The sequence below is a fragment of the Antrostomus carolinensis genome, unplaced genomic scaffold (genome assembly GCF_000700745.2).
Source record: "Antrostomus carolinensis isolate BGI_N321 unplaced genomic scaffold, ASM70074v2 scaffold3259, whole genome shotgun sequence".
Classification (NCBI taxonomy): domain Eukaryota; kingdom Metazoa; phylum Chordata; class Aves; order Caprimulgiformes; family Caprimulgidae; genus Antrostomus; species Antrostomus carolinensis.
This window is the reverse complement of record NW_010340475.1, coordinates 21,461-35,523: the sequence shown is the minus strand read 5'-3', so window position 1 is coordinate 35,523 and position 14,063 is coordinate 21,461. Positions and strand designations below refer to the sequence as shown.

At 53.8% G+C, this 14,063-nt stretch overlaps 1 protein-coding gene across 1 annotated transcript in view; it reads right to left on the bottom strand.

The window, feature by feature from the left end:
• Positions 1 to 12,788, bottom strand: part of LOC104531297 (ephrin type-B receptor 2-like) — a gene marked incomplete at its 3' end in the record, with an annotated part of 45,793 nt that extends 33,005 nt beyond the window's left edge. Inside the window, exons 1-2 of the mRNA XM_010176146.2 lie at positions 12,711 to 12,788; positions 7,014 to 7,698 (exon numbers count right to left, since the gene is read on the bottom strand). Coding sequence (XP_010174448.1) covers positions 7,014 to 7,698; positions 12,711 to 12,767 — 742 coding nt within the window. The remainder of the gene's footprint in view (positions 1 to 7,013; positions 7,699 to 12,710) is intronic.
• Positions 12,789 to 14,063: the final 1,275 nt, after the last annotated feature.

Sequence of the window (14,063 nt, the reverse complement as noted above, 5' to 3'; positions counted from 1 at the left end):
ATCTGTGAGGGAAGACCTTGAGCACAGAGAAACAAGAGTTTGTGTGGAAGGACTGGGAAGCACCAGCTATGCCAGAGAGTGGCAATGCAAAACTTCACCACGTCTCTCTGAGAAATCCCGAGCATGGCCATCATTTCCACCAGGAAACGCCCAATGGGTTTTGCTGGACCTGAGATCTCCACTCCTTCCTCCATCCCAAGGGACTCATGACCTCTCCATACTAACAAATGAGAATATACTGTTCCCCTCTGTGCTTCTAGTGGGCTGCTCTAAGGTTGTCTTCTGCATCCTGCTGGGGTCTTTCCCATGTCTTCAGAACAGGTCTGGAAGTGCAACACTCCTGATGTTCAAGAATCACACCCACGTCCTAGAAAACCCTGTCTCCTCCTTTTCTTTATAGAGAAAAGACTTTTGTGGAAGGTCTCTGCTCATCCCTTGTCTTCAAAGTAAAATGAGAAAGCAGTTCTTATTTCCTTTGCCTGCTTTTGGCCACGAAGGTCTAGTCCCTCAGAAGCAGCTTTTCCTGTTCTGAGGTGAGTTGTCCATCTCAGTCCTCCAGCAGCAGATGTCTTGCCCCATTCCTGGACCACCTGTGACTCTGCTTGTGAGGTCAGCATCTCTTAGGGCTTCAGACTGCCACAAAATAAATGCCTCAACTCCTCTCTCTGACATCTTCTTGTTCTGCTAAGCTCCCCCTGGTCCTACTCCAACCTCCAGAAGCCCAAACACTACCCAGAAATGTGCAGAAGACAAGCTGGCATCTCCTCAAACTCCAGGGTGCACCAAGCAAGCTTGTAGTGGTTAATACCGAGCAGCTGCAATCCCCACCACAGCCCTAACTGGATTCAAACATAGGAGAGGTCAGCAAGAAGCAGGAGGGAGAAGAATCAAAGCAATAGAAAGAAAGAAAGAGATTGTATTCTTGCTTCCCAGACAGCTAGGGAGGAGAGGAAGAAGCCCAAAGAGCAGTATCCACAATGACATCAAGCCACAGCCGGCTGGGAGCATTCAAATTGTCAACAACCCTGTAGAAAAGGCAGACAAATTCCTGTTTTGTACTTGGGAAGAAGCCAGGTGATGTAATCATCTTAGAGGATGATGGTGAAATACTTTCCATTCCAGCAGTAACTCAAGATGTTATATAGCAACTACTAAAGTTAAACATTGTTAAATCAGTATGTCAGAATAGAACCTACCTAGGAGTTTTTACAGAGATGGGTGATGAACCAGCGGACAGTTAACATTCACTTTCCACACAATGATGTAGGAGGATGTTTTAGAGACGTAGAAAAAAACCTATTTGTTAAATGAGGCAGTCTTGGCTATTTTAGGACTGCCACTGCAACGTCAGTACCAGTCAAATAAGGAGGTGCTGGCTATGGGATTTGGTCAGCAAGGGATTAAAGGAAGGTAGGACCAGTAGTGGTAACCTACGTACATTTATGGAAGACAGATTAAGGCAAATTAGCCTTGTAGGGTTTCTGATGTAAGTACAAGATCGGCTGGGAGAAGTAACAGTGTTAATGCAACACACCCAAGCTTCTGCAGAGCATTTCCCTTGGTAACACATGATATTTTGATTCAGAAATTAGAGGGTCCACTGACACTGTGGGACATATTCAATGCATTAAAACTTGGCGAGCTGATACCACTATGGTCTGAGATCTAAGAAGGAAATGTGCAGAGAGCAGGTCTGTTTCTACTAAAGCCAACAAATTTGGTTTGTGCCTCTGGGCTATTTAACATTTTTATCAATGACCCAGGAGAAAGCCCCAAGCATTCCCAGTAAAGTCAGCTGATGACATGGAAGTTGTAGTGCGGTAATACTGAAGATGATGGGTTCCTGATACACAGCAATCTGGATGCCTCGGTGAGCTGGGCACAAGCAAGGAATGTGCATTTCATTGCAAACACATGTCAAATCACACCTCCAGGGACAAGGGTGCGGACCACAGTGGTTATCTGCACACAGTGCCGCTGGGAAGGACAAGGATCCTGCAAAAGCACACAGTGCAACACCAGTGCCAAAATGGGTAAAGCAAAGGGGGGACGTAGGAAGAGGGAAATCTCAGCATCCCCTCTGGCACTCAACTGATGACTGTGAGCATCCTGTACGTGGGACGGTGGATCTGCCAACAGAAAGGCTAAAGCAGTGCCAAGGGCTGGGAAGAGCCAAAAATGCTGGCCAAAACCCTTACCAGAGGACCGGGGGCCAAGGATTACTCTTAAACACAGAAAGCAGAGGTGTGGTGATGGACAAAGTTCACCGAGGTCCAAATGCCAGGTGCAGCCCGGGGTAAGAAGGCAGGAGCGACCACTGAAAGTGTTTAATGGGCAATTCTCCATCTCTGGGAACATTTACATCATGATTGACTGTATCTCCTCCAGCTCAACCAGGAATGCTTCCTGCAAGAACTTAATTACCCCTAGGACCTTACAATTTATTGGCTGGGTCCAGCACTATCAGTGGAGGCCCAGAACCTAAGCAGGCACGGAGCCATAAATAGCCCCTTATCTTCAAAACATTATGTACTCATGGGATGTGACTCTAAGACAGCTCGGACATACCCTTCTCCGGCACATCAGAAAGCTCCATGTCCCTCCAAGCTCTTAGCACATACTTGCCCCTCTCTGAAACCCAAGCACAGCACAGCTGGGACAGACCTCCACTGCTTCACACACCTCTGTGATGGCTCAACAGCTTTGGGTCCTCGATGTGCACATCACTGCCTCTGCACTCACATTCTCAGCACATGGGTGGTGATGGCACATTTGCTGCTTTGGACCTCAAAATAACAAGTGAGCACAGGAAGGGAAGCCCACCATGGAGCCCACCTGTAGGACACACATCTGCAAGGGTACAGCCCTACCAAAACCTACCAGTCAGCCCTATACAGCCCCAGACCCAGGTACCAGCCTGACACAGCAATAACCTCGGAAGTCACACTTCTTCCTTTAGAGTTGGACTTGGACTAGGTCAGTGCTGGAGATGACCTGGGAGTATCCAGCTGGGTTGGTGGTGGAACCAGGCTGTGCTGTTGGTGGGGCTGGACAGGATCAGCATCAGGCTGGGTGCTGGAGCTGGAGCTGGCTCAGGACCCCCATATCCTCTCTCCTGGATCTGCCCCCCAGGGAAGGATCAGGAGGAAGGCAATGCAGCCTCCTGTCCTGCCTCCCCTGGTGGGACACACTGTTGACCCCTCAGTCTCCCCACAGGGGTGGCCCAGCTCCACCTTGAGCTGGAGAAAAAAGGTGGCAGCCTGGATGTTCTACAGACCACCTAAGTGTCCAGGCTGCTCCTCTTCCCAGCACATCACCAGCTCCTCTCCTCCTCAGAAACACCTGTGACCCCAAGGGCTGATGCCACTTTTCTCTGACAGCAGCAGAGCATCACCATCAGTTTCTGCAGGGCAAAACCTTCCCTTGCTACCACGACAAGCCCAGGACTCCCTACGCTCGGTGTTGTACCAGTGCAGCAAAGAGGCTGCCCGCTGCGAATACAGTGATCGGATACATGGGCAGATGTCCTCCAAAGATGGAGAGGAGCTGGGGATGGACGCAGGACTCAATAGCAAGGACCAGCAGCCAGCAACTGCCATCCCTGAGCAGGCAGAGACCCTTGCAGGCAGCGTTCACCTACCATCCAGACCAAACAGAGAGACCAGGCAGCACAATAGCTCTGCCTGCGCCGTTGAGGAGGGGAGCCAATGAAGAGGGGAGGCAGAGAGAGAAATGAGCTTCATATGCTGCATGGGAGGGACAAGCGGGGGAGAAGGGGGGAGGCGGCAGACAAAGAACAGGGAGATGGAGAAAAAAGACGCAGGCAGGGAGCAGGAGAAGGTGAAGCAAGGAATCGGGGAGGATGGGGCTGGGCGTATTGACTGTGGGGGAGGCGTGTGCATGAAGCCCCTTGCCAGCGCCGTGGAAAGGAGCCGGGAAGCGAGCAGAGGAGCAAAGAGGAGCGAGCAGCCAGCCCCTCGCAGGGCCCTGCGGGATTGGCGAGCAAGGCCCAGCAAAATGAAAATCTCTTAACCACACAGAATTGTTAACTGCCCCCAAATCCTTTTGTGCTGGGGCTGCAAGCTTAGAAGAGCTTAAGCTGTTAGATGCATGAACTTCCTCCATAAATATCCCTTGTGTACACTGCCGTGAGCAGGCTCACGCTGTACGAGCCAGAGGAAAAGCCCAGTAGAGAAAATGAGCAACTCCTTCCAGCGCCTTGCAGCTGCATCGAGGAGCCATCCATTGCTTGGGATGCTCTTTTCCGGGACTTCTTGGCGGGGCATAACTAGTAATTCATGTCCCCCATGCTCCCTGTCACGTCCTGTTTGGGCGACTGAGTTGTGTGAGAGCACTTCACCCCAAAAGTCAGCTCAGATTTGCTTTTTTTTTTTTTTCTTCTGGAAAGGGGCCCAGATTCCCTTCCACCACTGAAAACACAAGAAAACCTGCCAGCCACATATAGGAGTGAGTCCCCCAAACCAGGCAGCTCATACGCTGCCTCTGCGGGGACCAGGGCCAAGGACACAACGAGAGGTGGACAGGGATGCAGGGCTGCACAGAATCATAAAATCATAGAATGTATTGGGCTGGAAGGGACCCTCAAAGGTCACCTAGTCCAACCCCCCTGCAGTGAGCAGGGACATCTTCACTAGAGCAGGTTGCTCAGAGCCCCATCAAACCTGACCTTGAATATCTCCAAGGATGGGGCCTCCAGTACCTGTCTGGGCAACCCTGCAGGTCCTTCCCAAGTTGAGCTGAGGAGGAAAGCCTTCTCTATCTGACCGAGCTGGGGTGACCAGCCCCTTCCCCAGTCCTCTGTGGGGCTCACTGGGGGTGCTGGGAGAGGATGGGGATGCCACGGTTGTCCTGCCAGCCCCAGAGCTGGCTCTCCTCCTGATCCCCACTCTTCTTCTGAGGGATACTAGAGGAAAATGGAGGGTTTCCCAGTCTGGCACAGCCTTGGGGTCCCATCCAACCCTGATCCTGCAACCCCACACAGGAAGGGGAAGGGGAAAGGAAAGAGGATGGGAAAAAAGGAGAAGGGGAAGGCAGCCCCAGAGCCAGCTGCCCCATGGAGACGGCAGTCTGCTGGCCACCACATGATTAATGACAGTGGGGAGCATGGGGCCAGGTCCACACCAGCACCGGCTGGAGAAACAGCTGCCGAGGTATGGACCTCCCAAAATCCTGCTGCTGCACAGACAAAGAGGAGACCTGGCCTCTCCCTCCTGCTCGCTCCCTCCACCTTGGCCCCCCGCTCCTGCCTGCTCTGCCTCCCCTCCCGGCTCCGCTGGGCCAAGCTGCAGGGACAGGGCTCTGCATAAGGAGGTCCTGGAGCCCTGGGGCAGGCAAAGGGACCATCCCTTGTCTGGGCTCGCAGCAGAACCGGGGACCCCTGAGAAACCACAGCGGCACCAGAGCAAAGTGCTGAGCAGGGTTGGGTCCACTTGGGAAAAAAAAAACCCAAAACTGAGATGGAAAAGCTGACGTGAATCATTTTGGTTTTCTGCTGTGGCTATGAATGCTTCACCTGCGCATCGTAAAACACCCATCTTCCCTGCGAGGCTGGGATTAGTCAGGGTCCCTGTCCACACTGCGGTGCAGCAGCTCTTCCATCCTGTCCCCGTCCCCAGCACCGTCCTTGCTGCAGCTGCAGGACACTTGATCACCCCAAGCTCAGTGGGAAGTGACATTCAGTGGCTCAGTGAGGAGCAGCTCAAAGCACAGATATTAAATAACACCCCCAGCACATCGCGATGCTTGACATGTGAACAGCCCAGCCACCAGTAGAAGATGTGATGCCCTCTCCAAGGGGACTATCCAACCTGCAGTCCCACCCAAGCATGGCCTGAGACTGTCTGTCCCCCTCTTCCACCCACTCAGTGCTGCCTGGTCACCCCTTCCCACAGCAAGAAGAGAGGAGACACAGCTCCCTCCATATGCTCTTCAATGCCTATCAAGGTATCTATAACTGATCTCAGAGAAAGCCCAGCTCTGCTCAGAGTGTGCCAGTGCTATTGAAACTCTAATGGGATTTGGATGTTCAGTCAGGACAGGGGGGAGAAAAGCCTGTTTGCCAAATGCTGTGGTTTGCTCTGTACATGGTACAGCCCCAGGTGCCCATTGACCTTGCAGCTCTCAGGTCACCATCTCTCCCCCAGTAACCCCAGCAGCTTCTCTCTCAAAATCCCCAAGCCCACGTGTGGTTGAGGAGGAGCACAGAGATGGGTTTGGGTATGGTGCTTTCAGGGAGGGTAGTGCAGAGCCTCACACTTGCCTGGGACCACACTAACTCCACAGTGCTCAGCTGAGCTAAGCAGGCACTCTGAGTCCACTTTGACCATCTACTGGGGCGGAACATCTACAGGGCAGGAAACTTCTGACCGCTGAGGGAGCTCAGGGGCCAGGTTCAGAGGTGCTCAGGCTGAAGAGGTGAGCCTGGCCCTGGACAGCCCATAGCCATGTTCCACCCTCGGCCATTTGCAACTCACCAGGAAAATGCTGCAGACAACTTGCACACTCCCACCACACCACCTTTGGGTGCCTTTACTCCCATTTCCCTCACCCCAGAACCATTTCAGCCCAAGCCAAGGCACAGGGTGCAAATCAAAGTGAAAACAGCCCCAGTATTTTAGGAAGTTGACTGCAGATCACTGGCACATATCATGGCTACACACATGTGTCTCCTTCCAAGACATGGAGAACAGGGAGGGCAGTAGCAACAAGCTGGCACCCTTGGACCCAGTGTCTCTTAGGACCTGGAGTTAACGCAGAGCCTCTGCAATGGATGGATGAGCCCAGGGCAGGAAATGAGGAGCTGGGGAAGAAGTCAGGGTCCACACACATGCTCCTCTCCCATGTCCCTACATGCTGCTCTACCACCCCTGCCCAAAAAGGTCACTCCCAGGCGGCTCATGCAGATCCCAGTTGCAAATCCTGACTGCCACCACCAGCACAGTCCATCAGTGGTAAGACAAGCATGCAGAGCAAGACCAAAGACAAGTAGTTACCTCTGCAGACGGTCCCATTCTCCACTGACTCGTAGCCCGCTCGGCACATGCAGCGGCCGATGGGCACCAGCCACTCGCCGTCCCCATTGCAATACAGCTTGATCGGCACATCCACCTCCTCCGCATTGGTGATGCACGTCCCCCGGGCCGCCACCAGCGAGGTGCTCTCCGCTCCCGAGAGGGTTTCTTGGAAGACGGCCCCGTTCTGGATCACACGGGGACACTTGCGGTAGAAGACACGGACAGCAATCAAGGACATGCAACCTCCATAGTCCTGAAAGGCTAGGTAGAAACCATTCTTGGAGACAGGCCCAAAACTGCGCATCTCCGTGTTAATCTTCATCACCCGTCCACCTAGGTCCACCTGCGAGAAGCTCTCGTCGGCAGCAATCGTGTCCACCTTCATCCAAGGATTCTCCATCCAGTTAGGAAAAGTCTTGGTGGCCGAGTCAAAGTCTGACTCGAAATAGTAGAGGTTAAAAGTCTCCTTACAGGAGCCTGGGACATTAGGGATGCTGCTGCAGTCCCGGACAGAAAATTTCATCTCCACGTGGATGCGATGTGCTCCTCGCCTCCGGATGTACTTGCTCCGGAGCCAGTTGTTTTGGCTGGATTCAAAGACATTGCACACCTGGTAGGTGCGAATCGTGTTCATGTTCTCGTCATACCCGCTCACCTCTTCCCACTGCAGATGGGACACAGAAAATCAGGGGGTTGCACCAAACTGATGTTCTTCACCCACCCCACCTCTTCCTAACCCCACCACGTGCCAAGAGGGCAGGCTCTGCCACACCATGCCCACTGCACCTGCAGGCAGCCCCACTGGTGGCCAGCACCTGCCCATGGCACAGCTCCAGCACCTCCCTGCAAGCCCCCAGTACCTACACACCTCCATCCTGCTCCAGCAGCATTTGACCCTCACTGCACGTCGGGCCAGCTCCACGCTGTGGGGACAAGGTGGTCCAAGCCCTAGCAGAGCTCGGGGCCATCTCGCCACCAGCAGCACCATGCTCCATGCCTGGATTTATGGTAAAGCACCTCTGCCAGGTGGCAGGGCATGGTGGGGCCATGCACCTCCTCTGCAGGCAGTAATGTCTTTAGCAGGGCCTCCTGCCCGTGGGCTGCACTGACTCCGGAGCCTCCCAGCACCGTAATACAATGCCTTTAGCAGATGTATTCCCACCAGGGCCGCTACGGTTACAGACGTGGCAGACAGGACCCACTTCCTCAGGATTGTGGAACGTGGCTGTAAAACCTCACCGGCTGCAGCCTGAGCACTGGTGTGAGGGGTGGGCGGCCAGTGGCACAGTGGGCCAGTAGCCAGCGGCCGCCCTCCAGAGGAAAGTGTCCAGGAACCTGGCTGACTGGTGTGTGGCTGGGACAGAGCTGGTTTCTTTTTAGTAGCTGGAATAGTGCTGTGTTGTGGGTTCAGCTGGGATTTGTTAGGAGAGAAACACTGAGAACATCCCAGTGTTTCCATTTTTGTTGCTGGAACTGAAGGACTTCACATTTCATTAGTCTACGAGTGTAAGATCTCAGGGGGTGAGGAATATTTAAATTAATAAGCTAAATTGGCATTTGGCTCTGCCAAGGGGTTGTTCCATCTCCTGTCCCCCATGGGCAGGAGATCCATGAGGGGCTCTTCCTCTCTTGCTCTCTCTGGCTTTGGCTCGGGCTCTGGCTCTCCCGGGATTGCGGTTTCGGGTCGGGATTGTGGCTCCTCTGGGATCGTGATCTGGGAACGGGCCGGGCTTGGTCGGCGGATGGTGAGCAATGGCACTGGGCATCACTCATTTGAATATTTTATTATGATGATGATCATTATTATTTTAATATCAGTATTATTTTAAGTTTTCTTTAATTTCTCTTATTAAATGGTTCTTCTCTCACCCTATGAGTCTCCTTACCTTTGCCCCCATTTCTCTTCCCTATCGCCTGGGGGTGGGGGAGAAGTGGGTGAAGGGCTGTGGTGGCTGCTCACCAAGGGCCAGCCCAGTGAAACTATCATACCCTGCTGCACACCCACAGAGGGAGATGAAGGGTTAGATCCTGCTGTTTTCCCTCATACCTGCCCCTTCAAGGGTCAACATGCTTTGGGGTTCCTCCTGCAGAATTGCACAGGACCCCGTCCCAGCTGTCCTCAGTTGGACCTGTGGAATGTCCTATGAGCTGCAGCCTGACAGTAACATCCTTCTCAGCAAGACAGCTTGGAGCTGACATATTTCCCCATGGAAGCTCATCACAGCGCCCCCCGGACAACTAATAGCCAACTGTCAGCTCTGGAGGAGCCTCTGCAGAGCTCAGGGCTGCTATGATACCTCCTGGCCCTGTCCAGCTCCCTGCCCTTTCCCCAGGCTGTTTTTTTTCCAAATCACTCAGTGCTCATTTTTGTCTCCTGATCTCTTCTCTCTGGCCACCAACGAATGCCAGGAGCAGAGGAAATGGCAAGAAGATGTGGCAGGGGAGGGTGAGGTTGGCCATGAGGAAAAGGTTCTTGAGGCAGAGGGTGGTGGAGCACTGGAACAGGCTCCCCAGGGAGGTGCTGATGGCACCAAGCCTGACAAGATTCCAGCAGCATTTGGCCAAGGCCCTGAGGGACATGGTGTGAATGTTGGGATTGTCCTGTGCAGGGACAGGAGTTGGACTGGATGATCCTTGTGGGTCCTTCCAACTCACAATACTCTATGATTCTATGATACCATCCTTTGTAGGATGGGGAGACTTCAGGGCAGGTGATGCGCCAGGCAAGGGCAGAGCTGCAGCCCATAACCAGCCACCACTCCTCTGCGGTAAGCACACATGGCAAAGGGTCCTTATGGGAGGAGAACCTTTCACCAGGCTCATCACAGCATCTCCCCCAGCCCAGACCTTTCTGGAGGGCAGAGCACTTTCCCATGCTGACCCCTCCCCACCTCGTGATGCTGGCGGTAGGGACTGGGGTCCAGCATGTGACACAGTCCCAGCCAGCTGGAAAGGCTTCTCATGAGTTAGTTTATAAACCTGCTCAAGTGGAAGCTGAGCTGTTTCCCACAGATGGGAAACCCTGAGCACAGCCCTGCTGTGGATGCAGGATCAGGACACCCAGGGTAGGGGGGCAGTAGTGCCCCGATCCAGCACCAGAGCCAGGACTGAGGTCCACAGGGGACCCCAGCCCCCTCACAAGGCTATCCAGGACTGCAGAGGGAGGCTCACGAGATGGGAGGCAGATTGCTCCTCACACATCGAGGCTAACAGCCCAACAGAAAGCTGTCAGGGAAGATGCCCAAAGAAGCTCCAACCACTTCTGACTGGCAGTGGAGGCAAACCTGCTGCCCATCACTGGGGAAGGAGGAGAGCATCCTCACAAAATGCAGAGGGAGCGTTTGCTTTATTTTCCTGAAATAATTTTGGTGTGCTAGTGGAAAACTGCAGGATCTCCCTGGTTTTTAGAGTGCCAGTTGGGAGCGGGGCGGGTGAAGAAATCAAGGACAAGGCACAGAGAAGCAATTGCTTCCCCTGCCCTGCCTCTGATTTGGTTCTCCCTCACCTGAACCACTCCTGACACACACTCCACAGCAGTGCCTCAGCCACCAAGACCCAGGGATGCCCAGTGCCTGCCTGTCCCCATCCAGACCTGCATGGCCCAGAGGGAGGGCTCAGGACATGAGCCTGAAGAGCTCAGCCCTGGCCAGGCAGAAGCAGGTGGAAAGAAACTTTCTTCAGCTTGAGGATGAACAGTGGACAGTGGTAGTCGGTTAAAAAGAGACCTATGAGCAGCATGAGAGTTCCACAGATGGGGAAAAAGCAACTGTTTGGGCTTTTGGATCTCTAATAATCACCAAAGAGGCAATAAATGGGTGGAGCAACCAGCAGCTTTTGTCTTCCAAGTGATGCTGGCTGCATCTGACCTTGCTTAAGCCAAGACACCCATGGGTAGGATGCCCTGACTTGCCCTTCCAGTGAGCACAAGATCGCACTGGGAGAAGCCATGAAGGTGCCACAGAGTCAGCACCTGTGGTGTGCACAGCTGTGGTGGTTTCACCCTTAACTCTATCCCAGCAAAACCAGGACAACGGTGCAGGGCATGATGTCACCACATCTCCCCCAGGGACCTGCCCAGAGGTGGGAACAGAAGGCAACTCCCTCCAGCAATGTTGGGGCTGCATTGGAAATTCCAGACCAGCATCTCCATCCTGCTGGGGATAAGGGACCTGGGAGCACCCTGGGGACCAGGCTCAGGACCCCCAGCATCCTCCCGCATCCCTGTGGCAGTGAGTGGGGGGCTCCCAAGCTCCCTTTTCTTAGCTGGGAGAGAAAGTCATCCCCGTGCACCAGCTCCTGTGCTTCCTCGACGCTTAATTAGAAGCCTCTCCCTTTCTCCTCGCTCGCTAATTAACATGCCGGGAGCTCAAAAGAAGAAGGCAGCACAATAATATGGGGAGACGGCTTCCAGCAGGCCCAGGCCTCATTACCGCCGGGCTGGGGAGCCGGGAGCAAGGCGTGCTTTACATATGGAAACATGGCAAACAAGAAAGGCTGGGCGAGGAGAGAAAAAGACTTGACCTCTGCTCCCGCCTATTGTGTGCCCGTCATCCCCCTTCGGCGGCTGGGCTGGCGCTGGCGGGGCGGTCGGGCTCGCAGGCGGGCGCGGGGCTTTATCATGGTGATGGGGGACCAGTGCCGGCAGAGCCTGAGCCCCAGCCCGGCCAGACTGCTCGGGAGCCGGGTTTAATCTCCCTGACGGAGGCTTTTCTTGGCCATTTCTTTAGTTCTGCCAAGTCGGCTCAGGGAGGGGGTTTGCTGTCAGCCCCGGGGTGAGGTCCACAGAAACGTCTTCATCCAGCCCCTGCGAGGGTGGATGGAGGGCAGGATGAAGCCTGAACTACCACCTCCGTGCACAGAGATGGGAAACATCTCCAGCTTTTGGATGGGCTGGATTGGGGCACCTGAGCCAGAGGGAGCAGGTTGGGAGTGTCGGGCACTGGGGATCCACGCTGCTGCCAGCCACCGCAGCCAAAGCAGGGTGGGATGCACTAGACCACCTCGATGCCCCATGCAAACCCCGTGGGACGTGGAAGTGGCTGGGGTCAGTCCGGTTTCGTGTCATGAGTGGAAGGGTGCAGAGATGCACTGCCTTGTCCAAGCTCTTCTTTAAAAGATCTCGTTCTGGCTGGTCTTGGGATACAGCTCAGGGGATGCTTGGCACCAATAAAGCAGAGAGACAGTCACTGCTGAGCCAGCAAATGTCCCTCCATGAGATACCAGAGATGCTGGACAGTCATTCTGGGGCTTGCTGTGGGTGCAGCCTTGCAGGCCAATGTCGTCATCCTTTTCTGCTGTAAGTGACAGGCATTGGGATAACAAGAGAGCTACTGGGGACAAATGACAGTGGCCTTGGCATTTTGTTTCTCCTTCTCTGTGATCTTTAACTGTCTGCAAGCCAGCCTTACAGAGAGCATGATTCCTGGTTGACCTGACACTGTAGGGGAAGAATTACATGCTCTCAGCAGTAGGGTAGTTTTTGGAAGCTTCATCTCCTAGAAAACTGGAATCCTCAATTGTCATCCTCTTTTGTGCTGTTCCCATTAGACCTTTTCACATGGCCAAGGCACTCTGCTTCAATGAATGACTTCTGTTGAGCCATCCTACCTATGATCATGTGCAGCAGGAGACCCTAGGCCAGGTTCTGGGCCCCCATACAGCGACAGGATAACTTACCCCTGAAGGAGGATGCACTGTCCAGCCCAGCTCTGCCGTTGCTGTTGTGGAGTCCATCAGTGTCTCTGCAGGAAGAAGGTGAAACAAGGAGTCAGTGGCCATCAGGTGAATGGCCAGAGGCTGGTGAAGGGGAAAGAGGTGGAGAGGAGCCAAACCAAGACTGCACCCACTGAGCCCAGCCTGCACCGAGCTCTCAGATGGGGAGAAGCCCAGCATCAGTCCCTCGACCCACTTGCTGTCCCATCCACTGCCCATTGCTTCCAGGTCCCCTTGTTTTGTGCAATGCATGGGGGCACGTGCTCTTCCACCCACCAGCCCAGCTGCAGTTTCCTCCTCAAAATCCAGAATCAGGGTACCACAGCCCTGGAGTAGCTCTGCTGCTGCAGATGAGGAGCCCAGCCTGAGGAGGATTCCTCCATCACCTTCCAGTTTCTTTTGCAAAAGCGAGATATGTTTTTCACCGCATTTTGCATGGTAGGCAGAATCCTGGGCAGCGCAGTAGCACAGGGGAAGGAACAGCACTTTTAGGACTTAAAAGTACTAAAAAATTCAACCAATGTTAAAGCTGGTTTTCCAGGCGATTTGGGTTGAAATAGGTCAGGCGATGCTACCGCCAACCAGCACAGAGGAGAAGTCTCCCTAAGCCACGCAGGCAGCAACATCTCCTTGTCCTTCCCACAGTTCATCACACTTCCAGGACTAAAGTTTTTTTCATCCCACATAGCTATAGGTTGGCCTAACTACACTGATGGCATCTGAAGGGATGCTCAAGTTATGACACCCCAATACCTGGGCTAACATGTGAACGTGTTCCCCAGACAGCACAGGAACAGGCCAGACAGCCCCATCAGAAATAACTGGACAGACCCTTCCATGAGGGGTTACCACAACTATGAGGGGTTACCACAATCTGGTTAACTGTCCATCCTCCAGGTCTGCAGTCGCATGCTCGTTGCAACACAGGTACTTTTCTGCACCACACCCAGTGCTGATGTTTTAAGAAAACAGAACAATATTCCAGCGTTTAGGAAATGGAGTTTAGAAATCACACCCAAAGGTTTCAGCACGCTGAGGCTGGGCACGAGAAAAGCGTGATGCTTGTGGGACAGACTGTACAGGTCAGCATACGGCCAGCGATTCTGTGGCTGAGACCAAGGTGATGTCCACAGAAGGAATTACATCCCTCTGCTCTGCAGGGAGAGGGTGAATCTGCCCGATTGCAGCACGTGCACTCAGAATGCCAACTGCATTTGCAGGACCATTGAGCAGCATTTCTCTCACAGACACACACGACACAAACACGAAATTCAGCTTGCAGTTTCACTTTCCCTGCCCTCACAGTTAACGGTGGGG